General features: G+C 53.1%; 2 protein-coding genes across 2 annotated transcripts; both read left to right on the top strand.

Annotated features, from left to right (window-relative positions):
• Nucleotides 1-1,013: 1,013 nt before the first annotated feature.
• CALHM1 (calcium homeostasis modulator 1) lies at nucleotides 1,014-3,480 on the top strand. The gene is made up of 2 exons (XM_049810059.1): nucleotides 1,014-1,591; nucleotides 3,013-3,480. Exons 1-2 carry the CDS (start codon nucleotides 1,043-1,045, stop codon nucleotides 3,478-3,480), a joined length of 1,017 nt encoding a protein of 338 aa, XP_049666016.1. The 5' UTR covers nucleotides 1,014-1,042.
• Nucleotides 3,481-6,629: 3,149 nt separating this feature from the next.
• Nucleotides 6,630-12,046, top strand: CALHM2 (calcium homeostasis modulator family member 2). Its single transcript, XM_049810060.1, has 3 exons — nucleotides 6,630-6,856; nucleotides 8,781-9,767; nucleotides 9,851-12,046. The coding sequence occupies exons 2-3, from the start codon at nucleotides 9,225-9,227 to the stop codon at nucleotides 10,265-10,267; spliced, it is 960 nt and encodes a 319-aa protein (XP_049666017.1). The 5' UTR covers nucleotides 6,630-6,856; nucleotides 8,781-9,224; the 3' UTR covers nucleotides 10,268-12,046.
• The last annotated feature ends 1,733 nt before the right edge of the window (nucleotides 12,047-13,779 follow it).

Genomic DNA, 13,779 nt, shown 5'->3' with positions numbered 1-13,779 from the left:
TCTGGCATCCTGCTTTTCCATGCATGCTGGCACCGAGGTGGGGTGTCCCATTCAGTCCTGGGAGGAGCACCCACCTCCTGCATTTGCAAACAGGTTCACAGAAGCCAACCTTATGTCAGATACAGAAAATCTTCTGGTAGATTAGAAAGTCCTGTTTTAAATTAAGTTAGTTAGCCAAGATCACTCTGGTCTTTTCTGTTCTTCCTGTTTAATGGTGCCTCACCTGGAGCACCAATTCTGATCCTTTCTATTCTTCCTGATTGATGGTGCACCCTCTTGGCAGGAAAATGAACCACTGACCCGATACAGAGTGACTTAGCAGTCGAAGTGAGGAGGGGATACCTCCTCAAGTGACCACCGAAGACCACCCGAGACCCCTGCACATGTGGAGAAGGCATCTGACGTCATGATTACATAATCCTATGCATATGCATTAGATAGTTTGAATATGTATTAGGTAGGAGTAGTTTGATAAATTAGATGCAATTGTTACTGTATAAAAGGGACACACCTGATGAATCTGGTGTGCTTGATTTGTGGAAAGTCGACCGAGCACCCTGTGCAGAATAAAGCAATATCTCTCCTGAGTGTGTGAGATTGGTCTACTGCACACCGGGTAACGAATCCGCTTTTAGGACAACAAACCAGCCAACTCCCCTTCCTGCCCAGGGCACAGATTGCTCTGGGGAGGGCACAGCCATGGTAACACCTGCACCCTCCAGCCAAGGGGACTGGTGGCTGGGAGACTGCAGAAATAGGGATGTGGAGAAGAACAAAGACAGGTTTTAGCAAACCAGAAACAACCCAGGTCCCACAGACCCAAAGAAGAGCAGGAGGAAGCAAATTCTTAACTTTTGCAAGCAGCAAAATCAGCAGGAAAAAAAGTTTTAATTTTCTGCTTTAAATATTGGGGCTGTAAGAGTGCATGAATGAATCACAGAGACTTGTTGGTGCCCATCTGTGAAGAAGGGAGCTGAAAGAATGATGTAAACCAAGGCCACATCTTGGACCCCAGTGAGGGGAGGAATCACATCAAAGGAAGATGGACAAGTTTCGGATGGTCTTCCAGTTTCTCCAGTCCAACCAGGAGTCCTTCATGAATGGCATCTGTGGGATCATGGCCCTCGCCAGCGCCCAGATGTACTCTGCCTTTGATTTCAACTGCCCCTGCCTGCCACGCTACAACCTGGCCTACGGGCTGGGCATCCTCCTGGTGCCCCCCTTCATCTTATTCCTGCTGGGCTTCGTGCTGAACAACAACGTCTCCATGCTGGCAGAGGAGTGGAGGCGGCCCCAGGGCCAGCGAGGGAAGGACCCGGCTGTCCTGCGCTACATGTTCTGCTCCATGGCACAGCGCGCCATGATCGCCCCAGCCGTCTGGGTCTCAGTGACGCTGCTGGATGGCAAGTGCATCACCTGCGCCTTCTGCACCTCGGTGCCCGTGGAGACCCTGGGCAATGCCAGCCACCCTGGCCTCTCCCAAGGGGAGATGAAGCGGGTCCTCGCCCGCATCCCCTGCAAGGAGATCTACGATGGACAGGAGCTCATCGCCCATGAAGTGGCCATCGGGTACCTGCGCTGCATCTCGCAGGTAAGAGGCATCATGGCTGTGCCCTCGCTGGTAGTTTAGGGTTAGGCACCGCTAGCCTTAGCTCTTCCCTCGAGGGAATCTCCTTGTTGGAATCAAGCTGCAGGAGGAGAGACTGGTAGGTAATTTCACAGGGGTATAGGGTGTTCGGACTCAGCTCTGGGGAGTTATGTCTCCAGTGTGGTGCAGAGACTGAAGCTGTAGGTCGTCCTGATGATTTGGTCCCCGTTTGTGCCTGGGCAGTCTGGGGCTGCAGGGCAGCGATACGCAGCCAAGCTGTATGCAGAGATTCATTTAGAGGGGCAGACATGGATGTTACTCAGTGGCTGGTGGGCTGTCACCCCCTCCCGTAACACACCGGTTGCCCACAGTTGCTGCTTATTATAACGTGTAAATTATGGGCTGATAACCTTCTATGCCACTTGCGTCTGCCGCTTGCATGGAAACAGCCAGCATGTGTTTATTAACCATCTCGAAGAACCACAAATGAAGAAGTGCCACTAACTGCTTGTCCTGTGCTTAATTTCTCTCAAGCCCTCTGCTTCTGCCCACATTGGAGACAGGATGGTCTGACCCACTCTGGTCATTCATGTACTCCTGTTTAAAAGCAGCTCCCTTCCCTGACCTCCTTAGGGCAGACAGGAATTATTATCCCCACTTTAAGAGAAATAGAGGCACAGGGACTTCTCCAAAGACACAAAGCAGTTTTTCCTGGGTAGACCCCAATTACCAGCTGCTGGGAAGCACTGGGAGCTGCAAAACAAGAGGTGCCACCTAGATCCCCCCCTGGTGCTCTTTTAGGGGGTGCATTTACAGTGGGGTTCACCCTCGTGAGCTCTGTCTGCACAGCCTGGAGGCAGCCTGAGCTGAGACTGATGGTGAACAAGACAGACCGGTCCTGGCTCTGCCCTCATTTCACTCTTCCTGTCAGACCCCATTAACAGGGGAGCCTGTCACCACTACTCACCCACGATAGATGTTACTAAGTCCAACAGCTCAGGAAAAGGGTTAGACAGATGCATAAACCCAGGGAGCATTTGGAGCGATGTTGGCTGCGAGTCAGAGGACACAGACTATTCTAGACCCAGGTGAGGGACGGTTGTATCGGAGGCAGGACCGAGGGCTGGGTGCAGGATTCAGTCTGGTGTTATTTATGGTCGTTGCCTGCTAATGCTACACAAGGCGAGAAGGGGAGAGGCGCTGCCTATGTGGGTGCGTCGAACAAAATTTCAGCGCAGATGCGCTGACGTGGTACATAGAGTCTCCTCATCCAGCTTTGCAATGTAAATGCAGCCAAATGTCAAACAGCCCAAAGTGAAGCCAGGTTCGTTCGCAGCCCGGGGGGCTCCTGCCAGCTGGGGGGAAGTGCTGGGCGCGTGTTCTGCCTGCCTGTGACAGGTCCGGTTCCCCCCTCATCCCTGCAGGCTCTGGGCTGGTGCTTTCTGCTGCTGATGACCATGCTGGCTTTCTTGGTCAGATCCCTCCGGCCCTGCTTCACCCAAGCCGCCTTCCTGAAGAGCAGGTACTGGTCCCACTACATCGACATCGAGCGCAAGCTGTTCGACGAGACGTGCGCGGAGCACGCCAGGAGCTTTGCCAAGGTCTGCATCCAGCAGTTCTTCGAGGGCATGAGCACGGACCTGGCAGCTGCTCGTTGCCACCCACCCAGGAAAGCCCCTGCAGATGTGGGGGAAGCCGCCGAGAAGCTCCTGGGCATCATTGACCAGGGCACCATGAACACGGCCCTGAAGAGCTGGCACAGATGCAAGCCCCCGCTGCACCTCCACCCGCCTGCCCTCCCCAGTGGCAATGGCTGGGCAGGGGGAGAACAGCCACCCGTGCACCCCCCTGTGCCCCGAAGAGAGATGGCTGCCTACTACAGTCGGGTGTGAGGGGGCACAGGGCTATGCAGAAGCAGAACCGCACTTTTGGGAGAGGGGCTGCAGGGAGGGAGGACAGGTGGGCATCCAAGCCGGGCAGAGGCGAGGGCCAGTGCCACGGGGGCTGCAGGGGGACAGGCACCCAAAGGGTTCGGCGGTGCTGGTGCGATCCCATCTGCTCTCACATCCAATCCTGTAGTATTGGCAATTCAGGCAAGGAGTTTTGTGCTGAGTGGAACAGCTACTCAAGGTTGTGAAGGACAAGCCCCGGGGATGCTGAAGGGCACGATGTGGCAGCCAGACAGACATGCCATGTGTCTCGCACCACCAAGCACCACGTTTGTGTTGTGACGGTTGCCAAGGCACGCACTACCAGATGTGCAAAACTTCCTTTCTTTTACCATGTGCTCAGCACTGGCAGCGCATGTGGGTTTAGGCAGTATTAGAGATCCTCTGGTGGGGAAACAAGCTAGGGGTGCCCCTTTCACATGCCAAGCTGTGAAACCCCAAGAGTCTTCCCATTGCCCCTCCACACACTACATCCCCACAGACACACATGGCTTCCAGGCCAAGAAAAGCTTTAAAATAAATTTGACCCAAGCAATGAACTAGTGAAGGGACATCCCGCATTGCATTGCACGTGACGGGAATGGCGTGGTTGGTGTCACAGGTACTATTCAATGAGGAGCCCACAGAGATGTTCCTTGAAGGGAGTGTCTAGACAAGGAGAACAGCTATCATTCAGCAGCATGGAGTGTGGGGACCAGGCCAACCCCCTGCCACAAATTTGCTGCAGGACAGTTTGTTCTTGCAGTTTTACCTGGATTCCTCCCTGACACAATGACTGATGTTAAAAACCTGCCTGGGTGTTTGTTTAAGGAGCCAAATAAATAATTCAGGCTTAACGTTCAAGCTCTGTGCTCAGGCACAAAGATTTATAAAAGCTGTTTACAAAAGCCATCGGTGTTTATTTGAATGCAATGAAAAGGACGGGGGGTTGGTGCTTTTGGGCCAAGCCCGGGGTGCTGAGGCCACTTGAGGAGGGGTACTTTGCCAGTGTATGGCAGCCAGTGTCAAGCCAGCCCTGGCCCTCGGAGAAGCCAGGGATACACCGCCAACCCTACACAATACCAGGTGGCTGCCCATTTCCATAGAAACTGAGGATGATGGGATGCAGGCCCTCAAGGTGACTATGGAAGTCGCAGCCCGGAAGAGTGTTCCCTGGTGGCGCTGATTTTATTACCAATATGCAGAAGGAAAACCCCTTTTGAGAGACGAGTTTTACCCCTGCCGCATCCCTTTCAAAATGCTCATCCCCTTGAAATTCCTGCTGCCGTGTTCTTGTTCAAAGCAACTTATTATGACTGGTTGGTAACTGAGGTGACTGTCATTTGCATAAACCTTAATTATCGGTGTATAACTCCACAGAGGCTGTGGGGAGAGGACAACAAAGGACCAAAATGACGAGGAAATTCTCCGAGCTGCTGTGAGAGAGCCTTAGCAAGCCCGCAGTCAAGGACAGGCTGAACCTGGCTGACTCCCAGGAGAAAGGAGCGTGACAAAGATTTATCATTAATCTTCACACCCCAAACTTTAATTAAGGCACCTGCCCAGAAATTAATAGGCACAAAACCTGATTTACAAAGCAAAGGAGATTAAAAGATAAAGACGGTTTCCACTCCTATTATTTGCAGTTCAGCACTGTTAATGGCTCACCAAGAAAGGCATGCTCAGAGTCCCCACAGTGCTGAGCAGCCTGCAGGACTGGCGGGCTCCACGGCAGGGCCGTTGAGATACCAAAAAAATAGCATGCATTTGCAAAGAGAAGCTTTTGGACTTTTAATTTAGATTTTTAGGATCAGAGCTCTGCCCGCATGCAGCAATTGCAGCAGTCGCAGAGAGTCCCCAAAGAGCAGGCAGGTTGTCCTCTCTGTGCTGGATTTTGGGGACGTTGTTCATCGCCTTTGGGAGAAGACCCTTCAATAGGGAAGCTGACAGGGCCCCTGGGATTTCAGCCCGGCTGCGGTCCCGGTGCTGAGCCTGGTTAGCAGCAGTGCCCCGAGTGCGGAGCAAGCCCCAGGGCCCCCAGCTGAGCTGGCAGGCGCCAATGGAGGTGTGGGACTGCTCCAAGCACCTGGGAGCTGCAAAAACCTGCCCGGGGACCCCAGACCTGGGGGTAAGGACTCCGTCCAAAAATCCCCGCTGAACTGCTGACGCTTTGCTCCGAGCAGAGGGGAATGTGGGTGTCGCTGAAGATTTGCCTGTGCTGAAGACATCCTCTGGGGAGGGCTGAGTGTAACCCTGGGGACACAGCGACGAGGAAGCTGGGGAAGGAGGACGGGGGGCCCTCCGGCCTCTGCAACAGGCTGGGCGGGAGCTGGAGCTGAGGGACAGATGGCGGAGAGGAGGGAGCGAGGCGAGGAGAAAGTGAGGCGTCCTCGGCTGCCTCGCAGGCATCGCTCTGCAGAGGAAGCAGCAAGCGGAAAAGCTGAGCCAGGCAGGAATGCACCGTGCTCGCCAAATCACAGGCTGCGCCCAGCCCCACAGCGTGGTTCCCCTGGCCCCCCTCAGCCCCCGCCGCCCCCCACAGCAGCCTTGCTGCTCGCTCCCGGGCGGTGGGAAGCAAGACCTGGCCACCCTGCAGAGCTCGTGGCGGCGGGTTCCCGCTTCTCCCGAAAACCCAGCCTGGCTGGCATCTTCCCCGCTGGCTCAGCCGGCTCCCGTGCACAAAAGCAGCAGTTTCTGCCCCTTCCTGTGGGACCAAGGGCTTCTCCCACGCTGCCCCTGCCTGCTTCGGGTGGCTCCAGCCTCCTGTGTTGCGCAGCTCGGGTGCCACCCTCGGTTGAGCTGGGTCCCACCAGCATGACTGCATCCTCTGGGCACCGTGGGTACATCCGCCCCCCAGGCTGGGGGGCTCCAGCATTTCCCCTTTGCACCCCAGCGAGGTGCCCCATCCCATCGCTCCCGTCCTCCAGACAAACTCGGGCCCGTCCCAGCCAGCCAGCCTTTGCACAGCTGCATCGAGGGTTTGAAAAAGGAAGATGTGCTTTTTCCAGTGACTCATTCTCAGCCTTTCCTTTTTTTTTTTTTTTTTTTTTTTACTTTTAAAGGCACAACCTCAGCCTTGCACCCAACAGAAGCCAAGCGCCTGCTCCCCGCCCCACCCAAGCACAGGGCCCGAGAACAACCTCCTTCCTCCTCCCAAAAGCCGACAGCCCTCTTAAGGCTGTTTTCATCAGCTTTCGCTTCGCCCATCAGGCCAGCCTCAGCCGCATCCCCACTTCTGCACAGCCCCACGCACTGCTGGGAACCCCCCGCAGCCAGAGCCCGAGCAAAAACCACACAAGGAGCTGAGAAGGCTCCAGAAGTGGTTTCATCAACTTTTCAAGTAAGTGACTTCATTTTTTTCTTGGTTTCATGCACGTTTCAGAGAAAGACTAACAGAACCTGCTAAAAACTGATCTGCTGCAAACAACTTTTCCCCTCCCCTCCTACCCACCCCTCTCTCTCCCAGACAGGCACCATAACCACCAAGCAGAGGAAGGGTAACCCCCCCCAAAATGGCATACTCCCCTTTGCCAGCTCCTTTTATTTTTGCTTTGCCAGTTGCCAGACACCGTCAGGAAGGTTGCAGGGCCTTGTTTATCAGGCCTATTTGCTGATAACTCTAATAACAGGGTTTTGAACCCCCTGCAACTAGAACAAGTTTGCAGTTTTAGCGTCTGGCTGCAAATGTGGTGTACCACAAAGCGCGGCAGCTGGAGATGGAGGCCTGGCTCCCTGTCACACGGCTGCAGTTTTCAGCTGGTCTGTCTCCTCTGCTGAGGGATTTTTGCATACAGAAAACTGGGAAGATACAGGAAGACATTAAGGGCTGCTTGTGTTTGAACTCAGCAGTATCACAGTGTGATTTTAAAGGGATTGCCATGGGTTAGACACAGCTGGGAGCTGAGGCTAAATTTCTGCCCCCATTCCCCCCTGCTACCCCATGAAAAAGGGGGTAAAAGAGGATTTGCTGGGGCAGCAGATGAACCGCAGCACAGTAGTGATTTAAGGCACAGTGCATGAGCAAGCCCTGTACAAGAGACCACAAGGAATAAGGCGTCTTTGCCTCCTCTGCACGGATGTCCCTTGCAGCCTTTTCCCTGCAGCTGGGGCTGGCCCAGGGAACCCTTGCTCCGTGCATGCCAACTGGCAGATGCCGGCATCAGGGCAGATTTCGGGCAGCCCTGGTGTGGGTCAGGGCTCCCTGGGAGCCCCAGATGTGCACCAATGCTGCTGGCACTGTGCAAGCTGCCAGAGACAGTTAATTGGGTGCCTGGGTCCTTCCTGTCTCCAGCAAACCCCAGTGACAGCAGTTCCCCTGAGGCCAGCGGGTTTCGTCACATGGGTGAGGGTTCCCAGACCTAGCAAGGTGCTTGGGGCGTCCTGAGATGAAAGCCGCTGGGGATGCAGCGGAGACGGAAAGTCAACTAAGAAATTCATTAAATGCAGCTTGCAAGTGGCATGGGGGAATGGGCTTCACTGCAGAGGGCATGGATTTCCCCATTATTTCCCCGTCCTTCAAAAAAATCAGGGTACATGCTTTCCCCTGCTTGGTCCTGAGTGCCTGCAGTCCACGCAGCCCAGCCCTGTTGGCGGGGTGGGCATCCCGTGTAACCAGTGTTGTACTGTGAAAAGGGGCTGGGGGAAGCCGCAGAGGCGAAGGGCAGTGAAGTGCATCTCTGGCACTGAGGCGTGTGCAGGTCGAGGGGCTCAATTTCAGGCCAGCAGTTAGAGGCTGAGCCAGGACTACAGGCCAGGGCAGGGAGTACGGTTATGTCAACCAACTGTGGGAGAGAAGATCATCCTGCCACACCTAATCCTAGCAAAAACTCCTACATAATTGCTGAGCCAGCTCTATTGGCATTCGGTGTTTGTATCCTGGATCATCAAGATAAGCTTTCTCCCAGAACGTAACTTCTCTTGCTGGTAGCGACGGCTCCCGAGCACCCCCTCACCCCTGCCTGCGGAGGCTGCTCCTGCCTGGTCCTCCCATGCCACATCTCTCTGCACCCAAACCTGCTGGGCTGTCTTGCAGCACCTCTTGCTGCCTCCCTGACATACCTTTGCCTATTACTAAATATTAACTCATCACGTCTAAAGAGGGAGGTAAAAGCCACACACAGCACCTTCAAGGCAGCGCGGCACCAGCATGCACATGCCGCACGCGCCTGGGCTAGTGTGAGTCAGTGGCAAGGCTGGGGGACACATCCTAGTGCCAGTGCTGTGATCCAGTTTTCCCAGTAACACGGCGTCCTCCTTCGTTGTAGGCTTGGGAGATCATCGAGTGTCTGGCAGTGACGCTGACAGTAATCGCCTCTGCGGGAGGTGACTAAAACCAAAGAGAAGGAAAGACAACGAATGTGCAAATGACAGGGGCAGAAACAGCTGTCCCGTTGGTAATCTTCACTGTAGAGATGCTTTTGGAGAGCTTAGTGGGACACTGAAATGACTGAGGTTTCACACATTGCTTAGGCTGAATCCCTCTTCGGCCCCTTTTGAAGTACCCCTGGTATCAGCAACCAGCTCCGGAGGCTGGGACACCGGGCAGGAGGAAGGGACAGCAGCGAAGGTGTCGTGCTCTTGGAGCAGCCTCTTGCACGTCAGCCAGCCCAAGGCCATTTCACCCTCCATTGGTGTGTCCCTCGGTGCTGGAAGGTGGGCCAGCACGGCCCCCCACTGCAGTACGTGCCTCCTCTTGCTCCCGGGACGAGATGGCCGCCCTCATCGCTGAGAACTTCCGCTTCCTCTCCTTGTTCTTCAAGAGCAAAGATGTGATGATCTTCAATGGTTTGGTGGCCCTGGGCACAGTGGGGAGTGAGGAGCTCTTCTCAGTTGTTGCCTTCAACTGCCCCTGCTCCCCTGCCCGCAACTACATCTATGGGCTGGCCGCCATCGGCGTCCCGGCCCTGGCCCTCTTCCTCATCGGCGTCATCTGGAACAACCATACCTGGAACCTGGTGGCTGAGTGCCACAAGCGTGGCACCAAGAACTTCTCTGCCGCCGCCACCTTCCTCCTCTTCGGCTCCATCATGGGCCGGGCGGCCGTGGCGCCCGTCACCTGGTCAGTCATCTCGCTGCTGCGCGGAGAGGCTTACATCTGCGCCCTCAGTGAGTTTGTCAGGCCGTCCTCCCTGGACAAGTTCCCGGCCGAGTATGGGGCTGAGGTGCTGGCCAGGTTCCCCTGTAAAGACGTGCCGGCGAACCTCACCAAGTTCAGGGATGAGGTGACGCGGAGGCTGAGATATGAGTCCCAGGTAGGCACGCTGGGGAGAAAGCCACACGGAGTGGGTAAGACCGCCTTACCGTGTCCTAACACAGCGTCTCTCTTCTCTCTCAGCTCTTTGGCTGGCTGCTCATCGGCATCGTCGCGGTCCTGGTTTTCCTCACCAAGTGCCTGAAGCACTGCTGCTCGCCGCTGAGCTACCGGCAGGAGGCTTATTGGGCCCAATACCGCTCCAACGAGGACAAGCTCTTCCGACGCACGGCTGAGGTCCACTCCAGGATCCTGGCAGCCACGAACGTGAAGCAATTCTTCGGCTTTGTGGCGCTGGACAAGGAGGAGAAAGAGCTGGTGCAGGAGTTCCCGGTGGAGGGCGTCCAGCCGAGCCCCCAGTGGAATGCCATCACGGGTGTCTACATCTACCGGGAGAACAAGGGCTTCCCCCTCTACAGCCGGCTCCACAAATGGGCCAAAGGGGTGGAAGGGAACGGGCCAAGCCCAGAAGGCCACGAAATGCTCTTTTTGGCTTCCTAAGACAGATGGGCATTGGCAGCGGTTCCCCAGACCACCTGGCAGGCCTACCAGTATCGGTGCATGGCTAAGGAATCCACTGGGAATATTCCCCCCAGCAGTATTACTTTCAGCAGGTAAATAGGGATCAACAGCCTCAAGGTAGAGACTGATAAGCAATACAATGAGCTGGGGAACCCCTCCCTTGCAGACAACCCTCTCGTTGCTGCTCCCAGAGACACAAGGGGAGCAAAAAGCAGGTGCCCACCTTACCTCCAGGCTGCCAGTGTACCCTGCTGTCTAATGCACCATCAGAAGCCTTGGGGAGCAAGAGGTGGGCACGACATTTCTAACTGTGACTCCTGCAGTCCCACCTGTCTCTCCCACGGCAGGGTCAGCCCCAGCCATCCCACACACCTACTTGTTTTATTGGCATTGGTATCTTCTCAATGCAGTTGTGCAGCGCCTGTTACGCAGGCAGGTCTCAGAGCACTTTAAAGACTTTACAGCGCAGGGAAAAGAGGGAAGCAGTGGGTAAATTCCTGTGGCAAGGGGGATGCAACAGCACGTGGGAAGGAATGGGTCAGTAATACAGCAACACGCTGAATAACTGAGAGACTAAGGCAGGAGGAATCACCAATATTCCCAGTATTCAGAAAGAGACTCTGTAATTACCAAGTTGGAATTTGGGTAGGACACCAAACTCCTTTTGTTCTTACTGCAGTGCCTGGCAACCTCTAATGAGCCCAAGTGGCTGCAACCATAAGTTTATAAACCCAGAAGATGGCACCAGCAGCAGAATAGCTTTTGGGCAAGGTGGCTCGGTGAAGGCTGAGAGGAAGCAGTCCTCTTGTCTGCAGCTCATTGCATCTTTCAACCAACCACTGGATAAGAGCCCTGCTTATCTGGGTTGCGAGTTGCAGCAAGACCTTAAGCAGAATTAGATTTACATATATGTATATATACACACATGCATATATATATATATAGTGTAGATACTACGTAATTGTAGTTAGTTAGCTGTATTAATGGAGCACCTTTCTTCAAGGGAAAGGGGGTGAGGAAGTTGCCAGCTGAAAGACCACATTACATGCACCCATCTGCTGCACTGGGACTGCAGCCCTGGAGTGATGAGGGACAGTAGGAACGGGTTGAGGGGAGCAGCCCTCTCCCTATCCTTCTACCACTGAATTTTCTTAAGCTCTTCCCACTGGTCTCTTTTATGGACTTGGCCACACCCTGAGAAAGTAAAGCCAGAAAGGTGTAAAATTAGTGCCTTCACCATGACAGTGTGCTGACTATGGCTTCAAGGCACTGCACAGTCTCTTTTCTCCCGAGGGTCAGCCCTTCATACCCAACACTGTTTCAAGAGCTGGCAGGACAATGAAGTTTGTTTTTCCTATTTGGACGGTTTCTTTATAGGTACAACTTCCTTTTACACTGTGCCATTTTCCAAAAAGCCTTAAGTTGTTTAAAAAATGACTTAAACCCACAGAACTCAGAGGATCTTACACACAAGGAGATTTGAAATAAATTATTAAATTAGAATTATTTTTCATTGCCTTCTTTTTTTTCAGGGGGGCACAAAAGGCATAATTTAACATTCTCTTTGAATTCAAGGACTGGGAACTTATTTTTTCTTTCTATTAAACATTCAGATCCTCTCCTATCCAGATGACCCCAGAATGTGAAGTTTGAAAGTATTACCACATATTACAACTTAGTAACACTGGTTTTTAGTTATTCTTGCAGTGAGTAGCACAAATCTTGTACAACAGGATACACAACTGCAGGAAAGGATAGAAACCTTTTTACAAATATGTCCCCTTGCAATAAAGAGCTGAAGGGTATTCCCTCACATAAAGAGGCTGAAACACCGCTTAATGGGTGAGACATCCCAGGATTCCTGTTCAGCTTCTCTACAGATCTGCCTTGCATTTGTGGGAAGGCTTGGCTCCCAGCCTCACCATTAACTAATCTGCAGGAATAATCAGATGCAAGTGAAATGAAAATACATTAACTTGAGATGAAAGAGAGTTCATTTGCATTCCTTCTCATTGGCCCTCCAGTGCGAACATGCAGACACACATGCCACCCCCACACGCAGGTCAGCAGATGCAAGGTAACTTGCTGAAACAAAGCAGTGTTCGTTTTACTTCCTTTACTTCCCTAGCCTTCCCCCTTGATAGTCCTAGTTGTTCCTTTGAACCACCTCCACTCCAGTTCCTTCTCCTCCCCTTCCCTCCTTTGAAGGAAAGGGGCAAAACATGTAATGCTTGGGAATAGATTTGTTTGTCCTAAGAATAAACCATGAGCACAAATTAGCTCTTGCTGTGTTTACCTCCCTTCTCCATTAACTCCAGCCACTTTTCCTGTGCTGGGATGGGCTAGAGTCTTGTCCAAGCTTGTCCATTTTCCCTCCCTCTTGTTGGAAAGGCAAGTTTGAGTGGACAGCTGATAGTGAGGAGTGGAGCAAGCCACTGCACTCAGAAATACTTGTTTGCAATTGTAGGGATTTTTTTTTTCCTCCTTTGCTGCCCTGAGCATGGCCCCCCGCTGAGACAGCCCTGCACTTCTGGCCCTTGTAGCCCACCCATACCCTCATGAAAATCCCTGCTGTCCCTGTCGCTCATCGTCCCCCAGTGATGATGCTGAGGTGAGGGACGTTAACCCACGTGGCTATACACACCAGCACAAGCAACCAGGCTAGGCTTCTCACTGAAAAGCCAAGAGGGAAATCGAGCTGCCTGTCTTCCTGGTGTGCCACATCACGCAGGCTGCGAGCTCTCTGCTTTTCCTCTGGAGGCTGAAAACCCCACCGCAGAGCAGCCTACAGGTTGCCAGTTAGGGCACACTTCCCAGCAGCAAGATGGGTTCAAACCAGGCTCCTCCAGTATGGAGAATTACACGTAGGTCTTTCATTTTCCCTGCTGATTACTGTAGAGGTTGTAATAACCCTAGCAGTCAAGAAGAAACAATACCTCAAAGGGATCTTGGTTTCTATTGCAACGCTTATTTACGGATTCTATTATGTAACTAATTAATCCAGAAGAAAAAGCCACCATCACTGCAGCTGTGTTCTTAAAAAAAGCAGCAGCTGCTACTGGATGTTGCAAACAGCCTCTTCCTCTAGCAGAGCATTAAGCAACATCTGAGTACAGTACCCTGCACTCCCTGGGGGTAAGAAGTCAAATGACTTCTTTCTGGATCCCAACGGATTTAGGAATGAATTAAATGCTGAATCACTTAGCCTTGCCAACGCTGGGCAATCACAGAGGCAGAAGAGCTGGGTCCTGCAGAGCTCTGGTTTTGAGTTCAGAGACCTACAATGAACAAGACTCTTCAAGTTTGGTATTTCAAAGCTGGGCACCCACTTGCTAATCACACCTGTTTGCATACCCTGCCTTTCCCCTTCCCTTCAGTTCTTCATCTGTAAAACATGTGGATGATAACATCCACATGTTACTGGAGAGTTACAAAAATACAGATCATAAGGCACCAACACCAGTCATAGAGCCTATCCAAGTACCCAAGAG

Source organism: Accipiter gentilis, chromosome 9 (genome assembly GCF_929443795.1).
Source record: "Accipiter gentilis chromosome 9, bAccGen1.1, whole genome shotgun sequence".
Taxonomy (NCBI): domain Eukaryota; kingdom Metazoa; phylum Chordata; class Aves; order Accipitriformes; family Accipitridae; genus Astur; species Astur gentilis.
This window is presented reverse-complemented; position numbering and strand designations above follow the sequence as displayed.

What these genes read in the sequence shown, in the direction of transcription:
- CALHM1 (XM_049810059.1), top strand. Translation starts at nt 1,043, where the DNA reads ATGGACAAGTTTCGGATGGTCTTCCAGTTTCTCCAGTCCAACCAGGAG. An exon ending in ACCTGCGCTGCATCTCGCAG is followed by an intron (nt 1,592 to 3,012) that starts GTAAGAGGCATC and finishes TCATCCCTGCAG; the next exon opens with GCTCTGGGCTGGTGCTTTCT.
- CALHM2 (XM_049810060.1), top strand. Translation starts at nt 9,225, where the DNA reads ATGGCCGCCCTCATCGCTGAGAACTTCCGCTTCCTCTCCTTGTTCTTC. An exon ending in GGCTGAGATATGAGTCCCAG is followed by an intron (nt 9,768 to 9,850) that starts GTAGGCACGCTG and finishes CTTCTCTCTCAG; the next exon opens with CTCTTTGGCTGGCTGCTCAT.